The 16,640-nt window shown below is 47.1% G+C and overlaps 1 protein-coding gene across 1 annotated transcript; it reads right to left on the bottom strand.

Moving 5' to 3' along the window:
• Positions 1–685: 685 nt before the first annotated feature.
• LOC142467781 (macrophage-stimulating protein receptor-like) lies at positions 686–11,535 on the bottom strand. The gene is made up of 2 exons (XM_075573643.1): positions 11,361–11,535; positions 686–1,621 (listed from the first exon to the last, which is right to left on the bottom strand). The coding sequence occupies exon 2, from the start codon at positions 1,538–1,540 to the stop codon at positions 686–688; it is 855 nt and encodes a 284-aa protein (XP_075429758.1). The 5' UTR covers positions 1,541–1,621; positions 11,361–11,535.
• Positions 11,536–16,640: the final 5,105 nt, after the last annotated feature.

Genomic DNA, 16,640 nt, shown 5'->3' with positions numbered 1-16,640 from the left:
GTTTAGAAAAGCCTGTCTTTTGAGACAGGAAGGGAAGTTGTCCCTTACTCTCACAACTTGTGAGACTGACATGGGGACAGACGTCTTGAGTCTACCAGAAGAGGCTGCTTGCAAGACACAGGGGAAACTTCTAAACCTGAATGCTGACAAAACCCTGAGGAAAAGGTAGCAACCAGGAACAGAGAAGATTTTCCCTCCAAACCACCAGGAACAGATAAGGCTTTCATTTATAAGACTTTTGATATCTGCTCATTTCATGATATATGTTTGGGGCTGGGAGACATGCTTATCTAAAGGGTGTTGTGGACTGCATAGTATTTCCCTAGAAATACTCCCAAGTGAATAGAAGCTTTGTTTAACCCTTGTTTGGATGGTTTCCTGATGTTAAGGAAACAGGCGCAATAAAAGCCTTATTTAATTTCACCATAACCAGTCTCCCTTGCATAACTTTGTGAGCGTCCGCCTACAGGGGGCATATAGAGAGAGCGCGAGGGGCAGCGTAAGAGAGAGTGGGGGGTAGAGAGACAGTGAGGGGGTAGAGAGAGGGAGTGGCGGGGGTAGAGGGAGGGAAGGGATAGAGAGAGTGGGGCATAGGATTGGTAAGCATACCCAAGTTGATCACCTCTGCTTAGATTCCCATGCACCCCCCCCTCCTCTTTACACCATCCACCATCTCCCACTCCTTTTACCTCCTCATCTCCTCCTCCATGGCGCTCAAGCGCACTACCCTGCTGTGATAGGCTGTGCCCCCCAGCTCTTCTAGCTGCACCGTCAGGAAGTAGACAAAGTCCTCAGTGCGGAAGGTGTGCAGATAGCGGATGGGGTAGGAATCACTGAACTGGGGGAACACCATCAGCGAGTGAAACCCGTCCGCGAAGCCGTCCTCAGTGGAGAGCAGGCGCCGGACTGACACGGACACCGGACTGTAACTTTCAGCCATGCGGGAAACAACCGACGAGGCCAGGTAGAAATAGGCCGTGTATCCCCGGGTCACCACTGTGAGAAGGGTCCCCAGTGGGCTGGACACACAGTCCCGGCACAAGAGATGGAAGTTCTCCTGCTCGTCGAACAGACACTTGGAGTCAGAGATCTTGGCGCCTATGAGCTGGTGCAGGAAGCAGAGTCCGCGGAGAGAGCAGCCGCAGCTGTACAAGATGTCTTCTTCTGGGTCCAGTACAAGGACTTGGCTCTCTGTGTCCTCGGGCTGGTCCGGGCGGGCGCTGCCCATCGAGCACTGGGAGCACCGAGAGCACTCTGAGCTGTTGGTAGGTCCAGTAGTGACGCTCTGTAGGATTCGCAGGTCGGAGCCGTGCAGAACTTGCAGGTGGTTGGTGATGGCCATGAAGACCAAGGGCTCCTGCCCATCCTTGGAGATCAGGTCCTGAATGTGTTTCGGGGCCACATAGTTGGGAAGATCGTACTGGACGTTATGGTCCAGAGAGGAGCTGCGGGGTTCGTCTGGGCACTGCCAAGGGTTTACCAGGTGACCCAGGAAAAGGAGGGAGAGGGGCAGGAGAAGGGGGAAGAGGCTGCCCATCATGGAGATGGTGAATGGCACACTTTCTGACTTCAACCCAGCACGGGGCACAGTGACACAAGGAGGGCGTCTATAATATGGGACCTGGAGAGAGAGGGAGAATGTGAGGAGCAGAATGTCCTGCCCTAGAGGTTCCTTGCTGTGTATCTGTGCCAGTCCACACATTTAACCCCTCGCGAGCCCCCTCTATTTCCCTCCCTCTTCCCATGTTTTTTTCTCCCCTCCGTCTCACCTCTCCCCCTCTCCATTAATTACCCCACTCTCACTCAATCCCTGCCCCCCTCATATGTATTTTCTCCCCTGCATCGCACTCTTACTCCCTCCCTTGCTCCTCTCACTCCCCCCCAGTCAATTACCCCACCCTCTCAATCCCTCCTTCTCATACCTTCCCCCACACAATCCCCCCACAAAATACATACCAAAATATCCCACTCCTCTAAATACATACAAAAAAATCCTCACCCCCTGCAAATATATACAAATTGCCCAACCCCCCTGTGACAGGGTAAACAAAAGCCACCAGTTATATGCCTGGAAAACCTATGTCTAGTCTGCAGTGCAGCACTGACTAGGTTAACTTCAGCTGGGAATCTCAGGACAATTAGTTGGATCCCAGCTGGCTAATCAAGGTGTGTTAAAACCCAGGCTGTAAACACATGGAGACGGTCGGTTGAGGAGTAAGCTGCTAAAGAGATTGCTAGAGAGTTTCCTGATACAAGGTCTGATTAGAAAAGTAGATGAATTGTGAACTGTCTGTCCCCTGCATGGGAAAGGGCAACTGCCATATACACTGTCTGCTAAAGAGAAACTGTTTTTGTCTGTCTGCTAAAGAAAAGCCATTTTCCTTTTGTTGCTGAAAAAAAAGCTATTTTTGTTTTGTGTGCTGTATATTTGGTAAGGCTAAATCGCTTAGGTCTGACCCCAGATACCTACCGGCAGCAGTTCCGGAACATGAAGTACACCGCTAAGATGAGACCCCGGGTCCTCGCTCAGCGATTATTGGACTTGTGTACACGCTGGATACAACCCGAGGAGTGCACTAAGGAGGCAATTCTTGAGCAGGTGGTTTTGGAACAATTTCTACAAATAATACCCCCTTCCGCACGCTCATGGGTAAAATGCCACGCTGCTGAAACCCTACCTTTGGCGGTCCGACTCGTGGAGAACTTCCTTGGGGCTGAGCAGCAGGCGAGTGTCCTGGACCTGACTCCACCGGCACTTGTGGACGCCCAAAGAGGGAGGTTGGATCAATGGGGAACCTACGGCCCGTCACGGAACCGCCAAGTCCAACGGAAGGAGCAGTCGTTCCAGCAAGGACGGAGTCCAAATGCTGGTCCCCGCAGAGACCCTCATCTCCTTCCGGATGTCAGCTCGTCGCAAAATGAGAGGAACTTCCGAGGACGTCGCCCACAGGATCCACCAGATGCCTGGTCTCCAGTAACCGTTCCAGCGGAGCGCTATCCACAGCCCCCTCCTGCGAGGGAACCCTCTCCATGTTCTGCTTGCGGAGAACAAGGCCACCGGTATGTGGACTGTCCACTGATGGATTGTTCATTCAGCAGAACCGTCGCCTCGGCTTTTACTGGGGAAAATTACAAGCCCTGGCTACTTCCAGCCCTGATTGGGGGAAAAACCATCCAGGCCCTTGTAGATTCGGGCTCTGAAAAAACTCTGGTCCTCCAGGAACTGTTACCGCCCAACGTGTGTTCTTTTGACTCCCCATGGAGCATAGAATGTATACACGGCGATGTAAAACGTTATCCGACGGCCAAAATCCGGCTATAGGTAAAAGGTCAGGAGGCTTACCTCAAAGTAGGAGTCGCTCCTTGGCTCGGTCGGGACTGGCCTTTCTTTTCAGACCTAATGGCCCCAGTCTTTCACGAGGAGCCTCCTTCTAGGGCTCAGGAGAACCCTGGCAAACTGTTCCCCTTCTCAGCAGACCTTTTTCCCAGTAGACACCGGGTTCAAAAGACTCGGAAGCAAAGACGCTTGGACAAACAGGACTGGTTGCAGAAATCTGGGTCTCAAGGTGACCATTCTAATAGTCAGAGGTCACAAGTGATGGCTGGGGATGGCCAAAGGGAGGGGGATATGGGCCCTGGAGATTTACCAGACCTGTACCTCCCTGATTTTCGCCAGAAACAAAGGGAAGACCCAGTCCTTGCTAGACAGTATGACAAGGTGGTGAAAATTGATGAACAGATTTTAGATGCACAAGGGGTGATAGTATTCCCCCATTTTGAGCTATCAAAGGATATCCTATATAGGGTGAATAGGCAGACACAAACAGGGGAGGTCACCAGACAGATATTGGTTCCCAAGGCGTTTGTTAAATCTGTGTTCACTCTAGCCCATACTGTCCCTTGAGGTGGTCACCTGGGCAGGGATAAAACATTGGACCGTATTTCATCCCGATTCTATTGGCCAGGGATGCATAGTGATATTGCTAAGCTATGTGCAGCATGTCCGGAGTGCCAGTTAACTAGTCCAAAAGGACAAAAACCAGCCCCTTTGGTTCCTCTACCCTTGGTGTCAGTTCCCTTTGAGAGGATTGGGGTAGACTTGGTAGGACCTCTAGAACCTTCTGCGAAAGGACACAGGTTTATCCTTGTCATAGTTGATTATGCGACAAGATATCCTGAGGCGGTCCCCCTGAGAACAGCAACGGCGAAGCAAGTAGCCAACAAGTTGTTGGAACTGTTCTCACGGGTTGGACTTCCCCAGGTTATGTTGACAGACCAAGGTACAAATTTCATGGCTAAACTGATGCAGGATGTCTTAAAGTTACTAGAGGTCAAGTCTGTTCGGACATCGGTCTACCATCCACAGACTGACGGATTGGTGGAAAGATTTAACCGAACTCTAAAAGGGATGCTGAGGAAATTTGTGGATTCAGAGAAGAGAGCCTGGGATGAACTTCTCCCTTTTCTGCTGTTTGCAGTGCGGGAAGTCCTACAGGCCTCCACGGGATTCTCTCCATTTGAATTGCTCTATGGCCGCCAACCCCGGGGTATCCTAGACCTCCTAAAGGAGTCCTGGGAGGAACAGCAGTCCCCTTCTAAGAATACCCTGCAATATGTACTAGACCTTAGGAAGCGCCTAGATGTGGTCAGCCATTTTGCAAGGGAGAATCTTAGATCAGCCCAGGACAGTCAGGAGAGACATTACAATCAGAATGCTCGCATGAGAGTGTTTCACCCAGGAGACCAGGTGATGTTATTGTTACCCAGTTGCAAGAGTAAACTCCTGGCCAAATGGCAGGGCCCATTCGAAGTACTCCGCCGTATGGGTGATGTGGATTACGAGATCGCTCAACCAGGGTCCAGGAAGGGTAAACAAATTTACCATGTGAACTTGCTGAAACCCTGGAAGATGCAGCAGTCTCTATTCATCCACCCGGTGGAGGAGGAAACGGACTTGGGTCCTCAGCCTCCACGGGAGAACATCGTGAGTGACGATAAAATCCCAATGGGTAAACAGTTGTCCTCTGAACAAAAAGGGGACTTGTTAGCAATAATTACTCAATTCCAGGATGTTTTTTCTGACTTACCAGGACAAACTAACTTAATTTCCCATGAAATCGAGACAGCACCTGGGGTAAAAGTACGTTCCCGTCCTTATAGGTTGCCTGAAAGTCGTAGGGCTCTGGTAGAAAAGGAGGTACAAGAAATGTTACACTTAGGAGTGATTGAGGAATCATGCAGTGAGTGGTGTAGTCCAATAATTATGGTCCCTAAACCCGATGGGAAGGTAAGATTTTGTGTGGACCTCCGAAAGGTAAATGCGGTATCCAAGTTTGACGCATATCCGATGCCAAGGGTGGACGAATTAATTGACGCCCTTGGTAACGCGGAATATATATCCACGTTGGACTTGACAAAAGGATACTGGCAAATACCCTTAGAGAAAAAGTCCAAATGCAAAACAGCCTTTGCCACTCCCATGGGTTTATATCAGTTTGTGACAATGCCATTTGGACTGCATGGAGCCCCAGCCACATTTCAGAGACTCATGGATAAGGTACTGAGGCCCCATAGGACTTATGCCACAGCCTACCTAGGTCCTCAAATCTCTAAGAGAGGCAGGGCTCACAGCCAACCCTAAGAAATGTGCCTTGGGTAAAGCGGAAACCAAATACTTAGGGTATGCAGTGGGAGGTGGAAAAGTAAGGCCACTAGCCGACAAGGTAGCTGCCCTGAAAGAAGTTCCGACCCCCCAAACAAAAACGCAGGTACGCTCTCTGCTGGGTTTAGCAGGGTACTACCGGCGGTTCATCCCCAACTATTCGGAAGTGGCAGCCCCTTTAACGGACCTCACAAAAAAGTGTGCCCCTACACAAGTGGTGTGGTCAAGGGATTGTCAGAGAGCATTTGAGGACATAAAAAGGTGTCTATCAGAGGGTCCCATCCTTAGAAGCCCAGACTTCAACAGCCCTTTTATAGTGCAAACAGATGCATCAGAGATAGGGCTAGGGGCAGTGTTGTCACAACAGTTTGAGGGAGTTGAACATCCTATCCTTTTCCTGAGTAGGAAATTGTTCCCAAGGGAAAAAAACTACTCAGTGATTAAGAAAGAGTGCCTCGCAGTAAAATGGGCAATCGAGGCTTTGAGGCATTACCTGGCAGGAGTCCATTTTACTTTGGTAACGGATCATGCTCCACTAAAGTGGTTAAATAGCATGAAGGATTCCAATGCTAGATTGACTAGGTGGTATATGGCCCTCCAACCCTTCTCATTTGAGATTCAGCATAGGCCGGGAAAAGAGAACGCAAATGCTGACTTCTTTTCTAGAGAAGGGGTGGATGGTCGGGCTTCAGCCGTGCATAGCCCCAGCCACACACTAACAGGGGAGGAATGTGACAGGGTAAACAAAAGCCACCAGTTATATGCCTGGAAAACCTATGTCTAGTCTGCAGTGCAGCACTGACTAGGTTAACTTCAGCTGGGAACCTCAGGACAATTAGTTGGATCCCAGCTAGCTAATCAAGGTGTGTTAAAACCCAGGCTGTAAACACATGGAGGCGGTCGGTTGAGGAGTAAGCTGCTAAAGAGATTGCTAGAGAGTTTCCTGATACAAGGTCTGATTAGAAAAGTAGATGAATTATGAACTGTCTGTCCCCTGCATGGGAAAGGGCAACTGCCATATACAATGTCTGCTAAAGAGAAACTGTTTTTGTCTGTCTGCTAAAGAAAAGCCATTTTCCTTTTGTTGCTCAAAAAAAGCTATTTTTGTTTTGAGTGCTGTATATTTGGTAAGGCTAAATAAATAAGCCTTGTCAAGAAACCCACGTGTGTAGTTGCATGTACCCTGCAACACCCCCCAATACATATTTTTTTTAAAAACCCATACATAGAAAAAAAAACAATACATAGGAAAGAACCATAATAAATAGAAAAAAACACTAATATATACTGTATATAAAAAAAATACATTTAAAAAACCCCAATACATAGAACAAAACCTCAATATATAGAAAAACACCCCAATACATATAAACCCTTAGCTTGGGTGTCAGGCCTCTCTGGTCGGGCCCGATGGCAGCAGGGGGCCCGGCGGCCGCACAAAGCAGTTGGGCTGGACCTCTTGTGACCGCCGGGTCCCGCCTCTCCCCAAGTTGCAGGCCTCTCCCTCACTCTTTCACACGCAGAGCGTCTGGCGCGCCGGAATCGCAGCCAAGTTCACTTCCGGTGCGTGTCAACGTCAGAGGGCCCGGCGTGGAAGTTAGTGAGTAGGAAGCCCGCTGCTTGGGGAGAGCCGGGGCCCGGCGGTCACAAGAGATCGGGCCCCCCGCAGCCAGCAGGCCTGAGACACTTGTCCCGGCTGTCCCCCCCTGGTGGCTACCCTGGCTCTAGCTATTATTTTATCACTATACCTTCTGTCCCTCCTTACATCTCAGCACTAATCTCTCACTATGTATATGGATGAAGCTATATAAAGAAAGATATACGTGTGTGTATGCGTGTATATATCTATCTATATATAAAGCATTAGAAGTGCTTACTCCATGTAAGAATAATTGAGATTGAATATATAAAAATCTATACTTTATATGTACTCTAGAGTGGTGTTTCCCAACTCCAGTCCTCCGGGAAAACCAACAGGTCAGGTCTGAAGGATATCCCTGCTCCAGTACAGGTGGGTCAATCAGCGGCTCAGTCATTTTGACTGAGCCACCTGTGCTGGAACAGGGATATCCTTAAGACCTGACCTGTTGGGGTTCCCGGAGGACTGGAGTTGGGAAACACTAGAGCAGAGAGTTTTCAACCTTTTTATTGGTTAAGGAACCCCAACCGTCTCTAATAGCACATCTGAGATCAGATGCACTGTAAGTGTGACCCCTTCTCCCCCACAATGGGGTTATGAGATTGCTGTGAGGAGTTAATAGCGGGATTGTGTGGGCTAGGCCCAACCTTGTGTTGCTATGGGGATACTGATGTCAGAAGGGATATAAAAGATAGGGAAGGGTCTGGAAGTTCAGGTTCCCTTAGAGCAAGATGAGGAGTCTCGAGGAGATCATAGGGATGTTCATAAAGTAATAGCACAGACCATGCCCTCCTGCTTTATTGTGTAGTAGATAGGGACAGTGCTCCTCTAAGTTAGGATCCCAGAAGAAGGCTGTCACGGGAGACCAGGACTATCACACCAGCGATCAATTAGCCAGACAAACACAAGAGTTTATAAAATTGATTAATTTAAAAAGAAATATCCATAACTATACAGATAAACAGACAACACATACCCAACAAAGGAAAACTGGGGATACCCTCCAGAACTAGTTGCAGGGGTCTCCTTCACAGTGCTTTCAAGGCCTAGTACAGGCACTGGACTTCTGCAGCTGGAACTCATAACCAGAGCTGGAGCTGAGCTAGGCGTCTCCCTCCCCACCTTTTTATACCATATGCCCCAACATTGAAACATTCAAGGCCAGGTGCGGTCAATATTCCCCAGCCCCTGATTGGTGGGTTAAAATGCAACATAACTTTGGTTACATGAAAACGGTTACAGGGAAAGGTCACAGGCAGCCTTTGCAACATTTCTCCTGAAAACATTAACCCCTAGTGCCTGAAGTGCTGGAACCAGGCTTACAATACACACACACACACACACACACACACACACACACACACACACACACACACTACCAATGTATTGCTGACAGGTAGGGGTAATGAAAAATACAAAATACATACCAAAATATCCCACCCCTCTAAATACATACAAAAAAAATCCTCATCCCCGCAAATATATACAAACTGCCCCCCCCCCAAATACATATTTTTAAAAAAACAATACATAGAAAAAACACCAATACATAGAAAAAAACTTTAATACATAGAACAAAATCTCAATACATATAAAAAAAAAAACAATATAGAAAAAAAACTTAATGAATATATAGAAAAAAACAATACATAGAAAAATAAACAATACATAGAACAAAACCTCAATACATTGAAAAAACCCCAATACATATAAACAATTAGCTTGGTTGTCAGGCCTCTCTGGTCGGTGAAAAAAAGGGGAAAAAGGTGTGCAACCAAAAATAACCAAATTGTGATAACAGAACAATGTCTAATAGTGAATTCAAGTGATTTAATTAACCCTCCTTGATAATTTGTGAGAAACAATAAAATCAAGCACAACCCTAATGTGGAAGTGATAAAATTACGTGACCATACATATCCGTTGGTAAGTTGCGTATGCTGCTGGGTAAATGGAGTGGCTCAACACTCCCAAACGCTAGAAACAAAAGACAAAAAACAAGCGCAAAACACAAAAGTTAAGTATATCAAAACTATTTAAGTGTTTAGAAAAGGGTAATAAATCTGCGTACATCAAAGGATTAGAACATAAGCATTTCGTGTATCAATACACAAGTTACCACACAGCTGTCGGCAGGATAGGCGATGGTGGAGAAACCCTCAGGTAGGTGTACTTCTGCACTCTCCAGGTGTCAATTGGCTCCGTTGCTGTAATCGGTCACCGGCATGCAGATCCTCTCACGGCTACTGTCGTTGCCCCTCCGTAGGCAGCAGAGAATCCTTTGTGTTGAACAACCCCACTGTGTGTGTGCTCGAACAAAGTCCCTCAATCCACACGGGAGTTATGCCTACACGAGCCGGAGTCACCAGTTCATCGTCTCCACGCCTAGCAGCACGTCGATCAGCAGTGACGTTGCACCTCGCGCAAGCGTGTGACGTCACGCAAAGGGCGTATCTCCAACGGGAGAAACGGGAGCAGAAAGTCTCTTATGCAAATGCACACAAAATGGCATAAAAGATTGACAAATAAAAGCAGTAACCCTACGCGTTTCGTATCTGGATGATACTTCTTCAGCCTGACTGTGACTGTGTAACAGTTTAAACAGTCTTAATAACCAATAATAAATGCAAACTCAAATGACACCCAGATATCTATAAGTCTAAAAGTATGACATGAACCATGTGATGACAAATACATCTGAGAGATGCACTTAGCGCCCTATCTGTATTTTATAATACTGGACAAGTGAGACCCAATGATGGGATATAATATGTAAGAAATGTTACACTTGAATGAATATGTCCTGCTACATCCAATGTCACAGTGCTATATGCTGAGCTGCAGAACCCAGACAATGAAATAAAGTATGCTCTTAAATGCTGCCCCCCAGAAGGATTACCAATCCTATACAATAAAGTCAAGAACAGCGCCCCTCTTTTTTTGTTCTTGCCATGGGGATACTGATGTCAGAAGGGATATAAAAGATAGGGAAGGGTCTGGGAGTTCAGGTTCCCAGAGAGCAAGATGAGGAGTCTCGGGGAGATGATAGGGATGTTCATAAAGTACTAGCACAGACCAGGTCCCCCTGCTTCATACGGCTGAGTCCCCGCTGGCGCTTACCGCGCTATGCGCTTGGCGCGCTTACCTCTGAATGGTAATCCTCCCGTTCACGCTACGCGCGCGCTCATGCGTGGGCACGCACGCTCTCCCAAGCTTTGTGCTTGGGGAGACAAGAGAGCTATACTTTCGAGCTCAGAGCAGGGTCACATGACTCTGCTCTGACCAATGGGAAGAGAGAGGGTGTGTTCTAATGTTTTGTCACTTACACCAAGCACAAAATGGAATTTAGCGGATGGGGAGCGGAGAGAAGTGGAAGGGGGTGAGGGGGACGGACTGAGAGGGGGAGAACAGAGTGAGATGGGGGGGAAACTGAGTGAGTGGGGGGGGGAAGAGGGAGAGAGGGAGGAAGGGGGCAGATAGGAGGGAAGCTGGGGAGAGAGGAGGGAAGCTGGGGAGAGAGCGGGGGGGAGAGAGGAGGGAAGGGGGGGAGAGAGCAGAGGGGAGAGGGGAGAGAGGAGGGAAGGGGGGAGAGAGCAGAGGGGAGAGAGGATGGAAGGGGGGGAGAGAGGAGGAAAAGAGGATGGAAGGGGGGGAGAGAGAGAAGACACAGAGACACACACACACAGACACACACAGACAGACACACATACAGACACAGAGACAGCCCCTATCCAGCCAATGACACGCCCCCTCCCGTAATAGTCACGCCCCCCGCTTCTGCTCTAAAAATATTGCAGGACACCTGATTGCTCATGCTTGGAGAGCTGGTGACGTCACCGCTCTCAAGCATGAGCGAGCTCAGCATCAGCGTGGCCGCAGCCTTATGTTGTAGATAGGGACAGTGCTCCTCTAAGTTAGGACCCCAGAAGAAGGCTGTCACGGGAGACCAGGACTATCACACCAGGGATCAATTAGCCAGACAGAAACACAAGAGTTTATAAAATTAATTAATTGAAAGAGAAATATCCATAATTCTACAGATAAACAGACAACACATACCCAACCGGGGAAAACTGGGGATACGCTGCAGAACTAGTTGCAGGGTCCCCCTTGCAGAGATTTCCCCTGTCCTTCTTTCTTCACAGTGCTTTCATGGACTGGTTTTCGGGCCTGGGACCGGCACTGGCAGCTCTGAATCTGCAGCTGGAACTCATAACCAGAGCTGGAGCTGAGCTAGGAGTCTCCCTCCCCACCTTTTTATACCATATGCCACAACGTTGAAACATTCAAGGTCTGCTGCTGTGAATATGCCCCAGCCACGGATTGGGGGGTGAAAATGCAACATAACTTTGGTTACATGAAAACTTTTACAGGGAAAGGTCACAGACAAACTTTGCAACATTTCCCCTGAAAACAAAATTGATCCCTGGTCCCTGAAGTGCTGGAACCAGGCGTACAATACAGATATACAGGGCCGCCAACAGGGTGGGTCTGCCGGGGTTGACGTCCCGGGCCCGTAGAGTCGAGGCAGTCGGCCGGAACGCACTGCAGGTTGGGCCCGACCTCTGGCCAGGCCCGTCTGCCCGTCCTCTCGTGGCAGGGCCCCGGCCCTCCCCTAGCAGCAGCCTCCATGACTCTATCCCTCTGTCCCACGCCGACCGGCCTCTCTGATGTCAGCGCGCCGGAAGCACTCTGACGTCAGCACTCTCTGCAGCCGGCGCGTGACGGCATGAGAGGGGAGGCCTGTCAGAAGTTCGGCGTGGGACAGAGGGATAGAGGCATGCAGGCTGCTGCTGAGCGGAGAGTCGGGGTCCGGCCATGGGATCACCAACACCCAGGCCTGGCCAGAGGTCGAGTCTAACTTGCAGTGCCGGCCGCCAGGCCCCCATATCCACTTGACCCGGCCTGATCATCTTTTTTTTTAATATTTATTGTGGGGGTCTTTTTAATATGTAGTGTGGGGGTCTTTTTAATATGTATTGGGGGTGGGCTTTTTTAAAATATGTATTGGGGAGGTGGGGATCTTTTTAATATGTATGGGGGGGGTCTTTTTTAAATGTATTGAGGTTGGGGTCTTTTTATATGTATTAGGGGGTCTTTTTATATGTATTGGGCGGTTGGTCTTTTTTATATGTATTGGGGGCGAGGGTCTTTTTTATATGTATTGGGGAGGTGGAGGTCTTTTTTTATATGTATTGGGGTGGTGGGGATATTTTTAATATGAATTTGGGGGGTGGGGGTCTTTAAATTGCTTTGGTGGGTGTATTTTTTAATATGGGGTAGGTCGTGTATTTTATTATATGGGGTGGGGGTGTAATTTTTAATATGCATTGTGGGTAGCGGGTGTCTTTTTTAATATAGAGTGGGGATGTATTTTTTTAATATGGGGTGGGGATGTATTTTTTAATATGGGGTGGGGGTGTATTTTTTAATATGGGGTGGGGTGTATTTTTTAATATGGGGTGGGGTGGTGGTGTATTTTTTTATAATACATTGGGGTGTGTATTTTTAATATGTATTTAGGTGGGTGGGGGTTTTGGTATATATTTTGTGGGGGGATTGAGTGAGAGTGGGGTAATTGACGGAAGGTGGGGGCGAGTGAGAGGAGAGAGGGGGGAGTGAGTGAGTGGAAAATAGGGAGTAAGAGTGAGACGGAGGGGAGAGAAATACATGGGAAGAGGGTGGGAAATAGATGGCTCGTGAGGTGTGAAATTGGGGGGCTCACAATTCTGCCAAGCAGGGGGGGGCCCAGACATAACTCTAGTCCTGGGCCCCAGGAAATCTGTTGGCGGCCCTGCAGATATATACACACACACGCACACACACACACACATATATATATATATACACACACACACACACACACACATATATATACATATATAACATATTACTGACAGGTAGCGGTAATGAAGGGCTTGACCTTTATTAAAAGCAGTCACCTTTACCCCTACCATCACATAGGCTAATGGAGTCCAACATATCTAAAAGATAGTGAGAAAGTGACATAGGGGGTTGTGACGATCGAGAGGATTTGGCCCGGGATTAAAGGGGTTACACCCCAATTGGCCACCCTCTAACCTCACCAGGGAGACAAGGGGTTAACTGGGCTGAGGTCCAGAAATGTGATTTACCCTTGTTATAACATGAAAATGCAGATTCCCCTATGTAAATGTATTGTGTTATCCTAGTGTTTGCACTCACACATACACTAGGGTTGATCCGGGAGAGCAAGGGTTAATATTTCTTTAGTGATTATAGCCCTTTGTTTAAATTACCCTCAAAGATGCCTGCCTACTAAATGCAAATGGTCAGGAGAGCGACCAAATGGGTAGGAAGCAGCCCCTGATCAAAGGCTACCTGTTTGCAGGAAGCTGGATTGGATTGTGACCGTTATAACTCACACTTACAAACCATAGTATCCTGCCATGTGGTAGACTTGCCCAAACGCCTCTGATTTAGGAGTGGGGCTACAGAATGAGTGACCTTATTAAATATAAGAATATTATGAGATGTCCTTGGCTCAACGTGCTAAGAGTTACATATGTGTATTCGTGGGACCAAGCCCCCACTAATGATTCTAAACACTTGATATCTAACAGATACTAAGAGCCAGATATTAATATCTCTCTTAATTTTAGTACTACATGGTAATATTTAGTCTCATTGGGAGCGTCAGGTGTGACGGAATGTATTAATATGCTCGCGTGCCAGTAAGTATTACTGAACTGAAGTTATGACGTTATTTACAGTTTATATGGGATTTTGAATCTATTGTGGAAACTGCAAACTCCCTCTGTTATGGTAATAGGCAAGCAGAACATCTTGCTAGAATTTACTGGAGATCAAAGGCTAAATTGCCTAATTGTTTATGCTTGGCCCAGGGACCAAAGGAACTGAATTTTTAAGTGTGAAACTTCACACTAAACAATGGAAGTCAATCTGCTTCAAAGACTTTTGCTAGCTTTTTCGGCATCTAGGGTTAAGAGATGAGTTTGACATGGTATTTAAGTCAGAGTCACCCCTTACTCAGTGTCCTCATGTCTTCATGCAATTGTCTTCATGTCTGCATGTCTTCATGCATGAGTCTTCATTCATGATCTGCCTGTATTGCTGTGATGCCAACTGAAATATGGAAGAAGTGGCCCATCCTCTATCCTGATGGCGTTCTTGTCATAATCTTTAAGTAAGTGTCTATATTTTGCCTGTTATTTGTATAATCTGTTGTGTTCACCTTTATCAAGGAATAAATTATATTTTATTATATCTAAGTCTCGTCCCAGTTCAACCCAGTTATATATATATATTATATATATTATATATATTTTTGTGTATTATTAATAGCCTGTCACAAAGCTCCCGTCACAGGGGTCTCATGTAAAACGCACTAGGATCTAAGCAGCCATTTTGCTTGTCCTTGTCAGCCATTTTGTTTGTCTGTTCTTGTCCCTTTCTGTCATCCATTTTGATGTGTTCTGTCTCAGTGTGACAAAGTGACGGTGTAAAAAAAAGGCGCTAAACACAAAGTGGTCACTACTTATACCGTGACAATCAATATTAAATAACAGCACGTTCTCGTGCATAAAGGTGACAATCAATGTGCATATAACAGTGAAAGGATAATAAATAAACGTTGTGACTCCCTGCTCAAACACACTGGTAGGGTTTGTCTTCACTCGTCCCCAAAATGTAGAATATACTTCTCAAAATCCAGGGGGAGCATGTAGGGAGAAAAACCAACAATCTAAGTGTAGACAATAGTAATAAGTGAATTAAATTCTGTTCAATCTTGGCTCTTCTGTGCAGCCTACTCACAACATATCAGTGGTTTAAGGGCAACAACAGCAAACTGTGGTGGATGTGTTCTTCTGGTCTCAGGTGAGGGTATACTCCATATCAAATTCCAACGGAGTGTGGAGATGCAAAGAAAAGGAATGTATCCTTAGTGCAGATCAATATAGTCAAAAGTGTACAGGCATACCCCGCATTAACATGCAATGGGATCGGAGCATGTATGTAAAGCGAAAACGTACTTAAAGTGAAGCAGTACCTTTTTCCCACTTATCGATGCATGTACTGTACTGCAATCGTCATATACGTGCATAACTGATGTAAATAACACATGTGTAACAGGCTCTATAGTCTCCCCGCTTGCGCACACCTTCGGTACAGGTAGGGAGTCGGTATTGCTGTTCAGGACGGGCTGACAGGCGCATGCGTGAACTGCCGTTTGCCTATTGGGCGACATGTACTAACTCGCGAGTGTACTTAAAGTGAGTGTCCTTAAAGCAGGGTATGCCTGTACATTTTATAGCACTTCAAAAATGCGCACTTACAATAAAACAATATAAAATTAGTATGCATCACTCAATTGTGAAAAGCAGGACAGACCGACCGGTGTCGGGGCTCACCACACTGCCTCCGTTTGACGTCTGCTGTGGCTAATGGGGGCTCCGCGTGCAGCTTTCTGTCTCCCGATCATGCGCCAGGACTCAGCTCAGGACTTCTGGTCTCTCCTCCTCTGGGCGGTCTCACTCTATGCGTTTCGCCAAAATGGAGTGTGACGCCCCTTCCCCAAATGTGCCTTTATATACCCACTTCAATTAAAAATATATAAACTCATCTGCAATGGATGTTCAGAAAACTCCTGATCTCATTTTGTATTCACATTGTCGAAAAACATATATATATAAACGTATATTCTTGTTCCAAGGTTGATCCAATTAGTTAGTAGAGGGATAGGGACACTACATAAATACTCTCTAATAGCCAAATAGCTTTCAAAGTGTCTTGGGTGTCCCAAAAAATGGGAAGCAGTATTGACATGGAAAAAAAGCGGGGGACTGAATTAATTCAGTGTTGTCAAATATTCCAATAATGATGCAAACAGCTTGAGTGCCAAATCACAGTACCAGACAAAGTTTGGAGCTGATCAGAGACACGCTGGCGGGAGCTTCAAAAGTGCTTTGTGTAAAAGAGCAAACACAAGCCCTGATCTCAGCGGAGAAGCCTGGGACATGACGCGGACAGGATAAGCCTACTGAAGCAGGCTCCTGCACCTAGTTGAGGCTAGAGACTCCCCCCTGACCACCAGTTTGTGAGTGTTTCACTGTGATTTTGTATTTTGTGTGATTGCTGGTTTGCCAGAATAAACTCTGTTTATTCAATTATTGTGTCCTGTCTGGTGACGGTGATCCCGGTGGTAAAAGGTGTTAAAAGTACTCGTCTCCCGTAACACTGAACAAAACAAACCATTTGTCCCCCTTTTGCCGGAACAGTCCCGGTTTATTGTGTCCTGTCCCGGTTCCCTGTCTGTCCCGGGTTTTGGCCCTGGTTCCG

This window comes from Ascaphus truei, chromosome 17 (genome assembly GCF_040206685.1).
Source record: "Ascaphus truei isolate aAscTru1 chromosome 17, aAscTru1.hap1, whole genome shotgun sequence".
In the NCBI taxonomy this organism is placed as follows: domain Eukaryota; kingdom Metazoa; phylum Chordata; class Amphibia; order Anura; family Ascaphidae; genus Ascaphus; species Ascaphus truei.
Note: the sequence above shows the minus strand (reverse complement) of the source record. Positions and strands in the feature narration are given on the sequence as shown.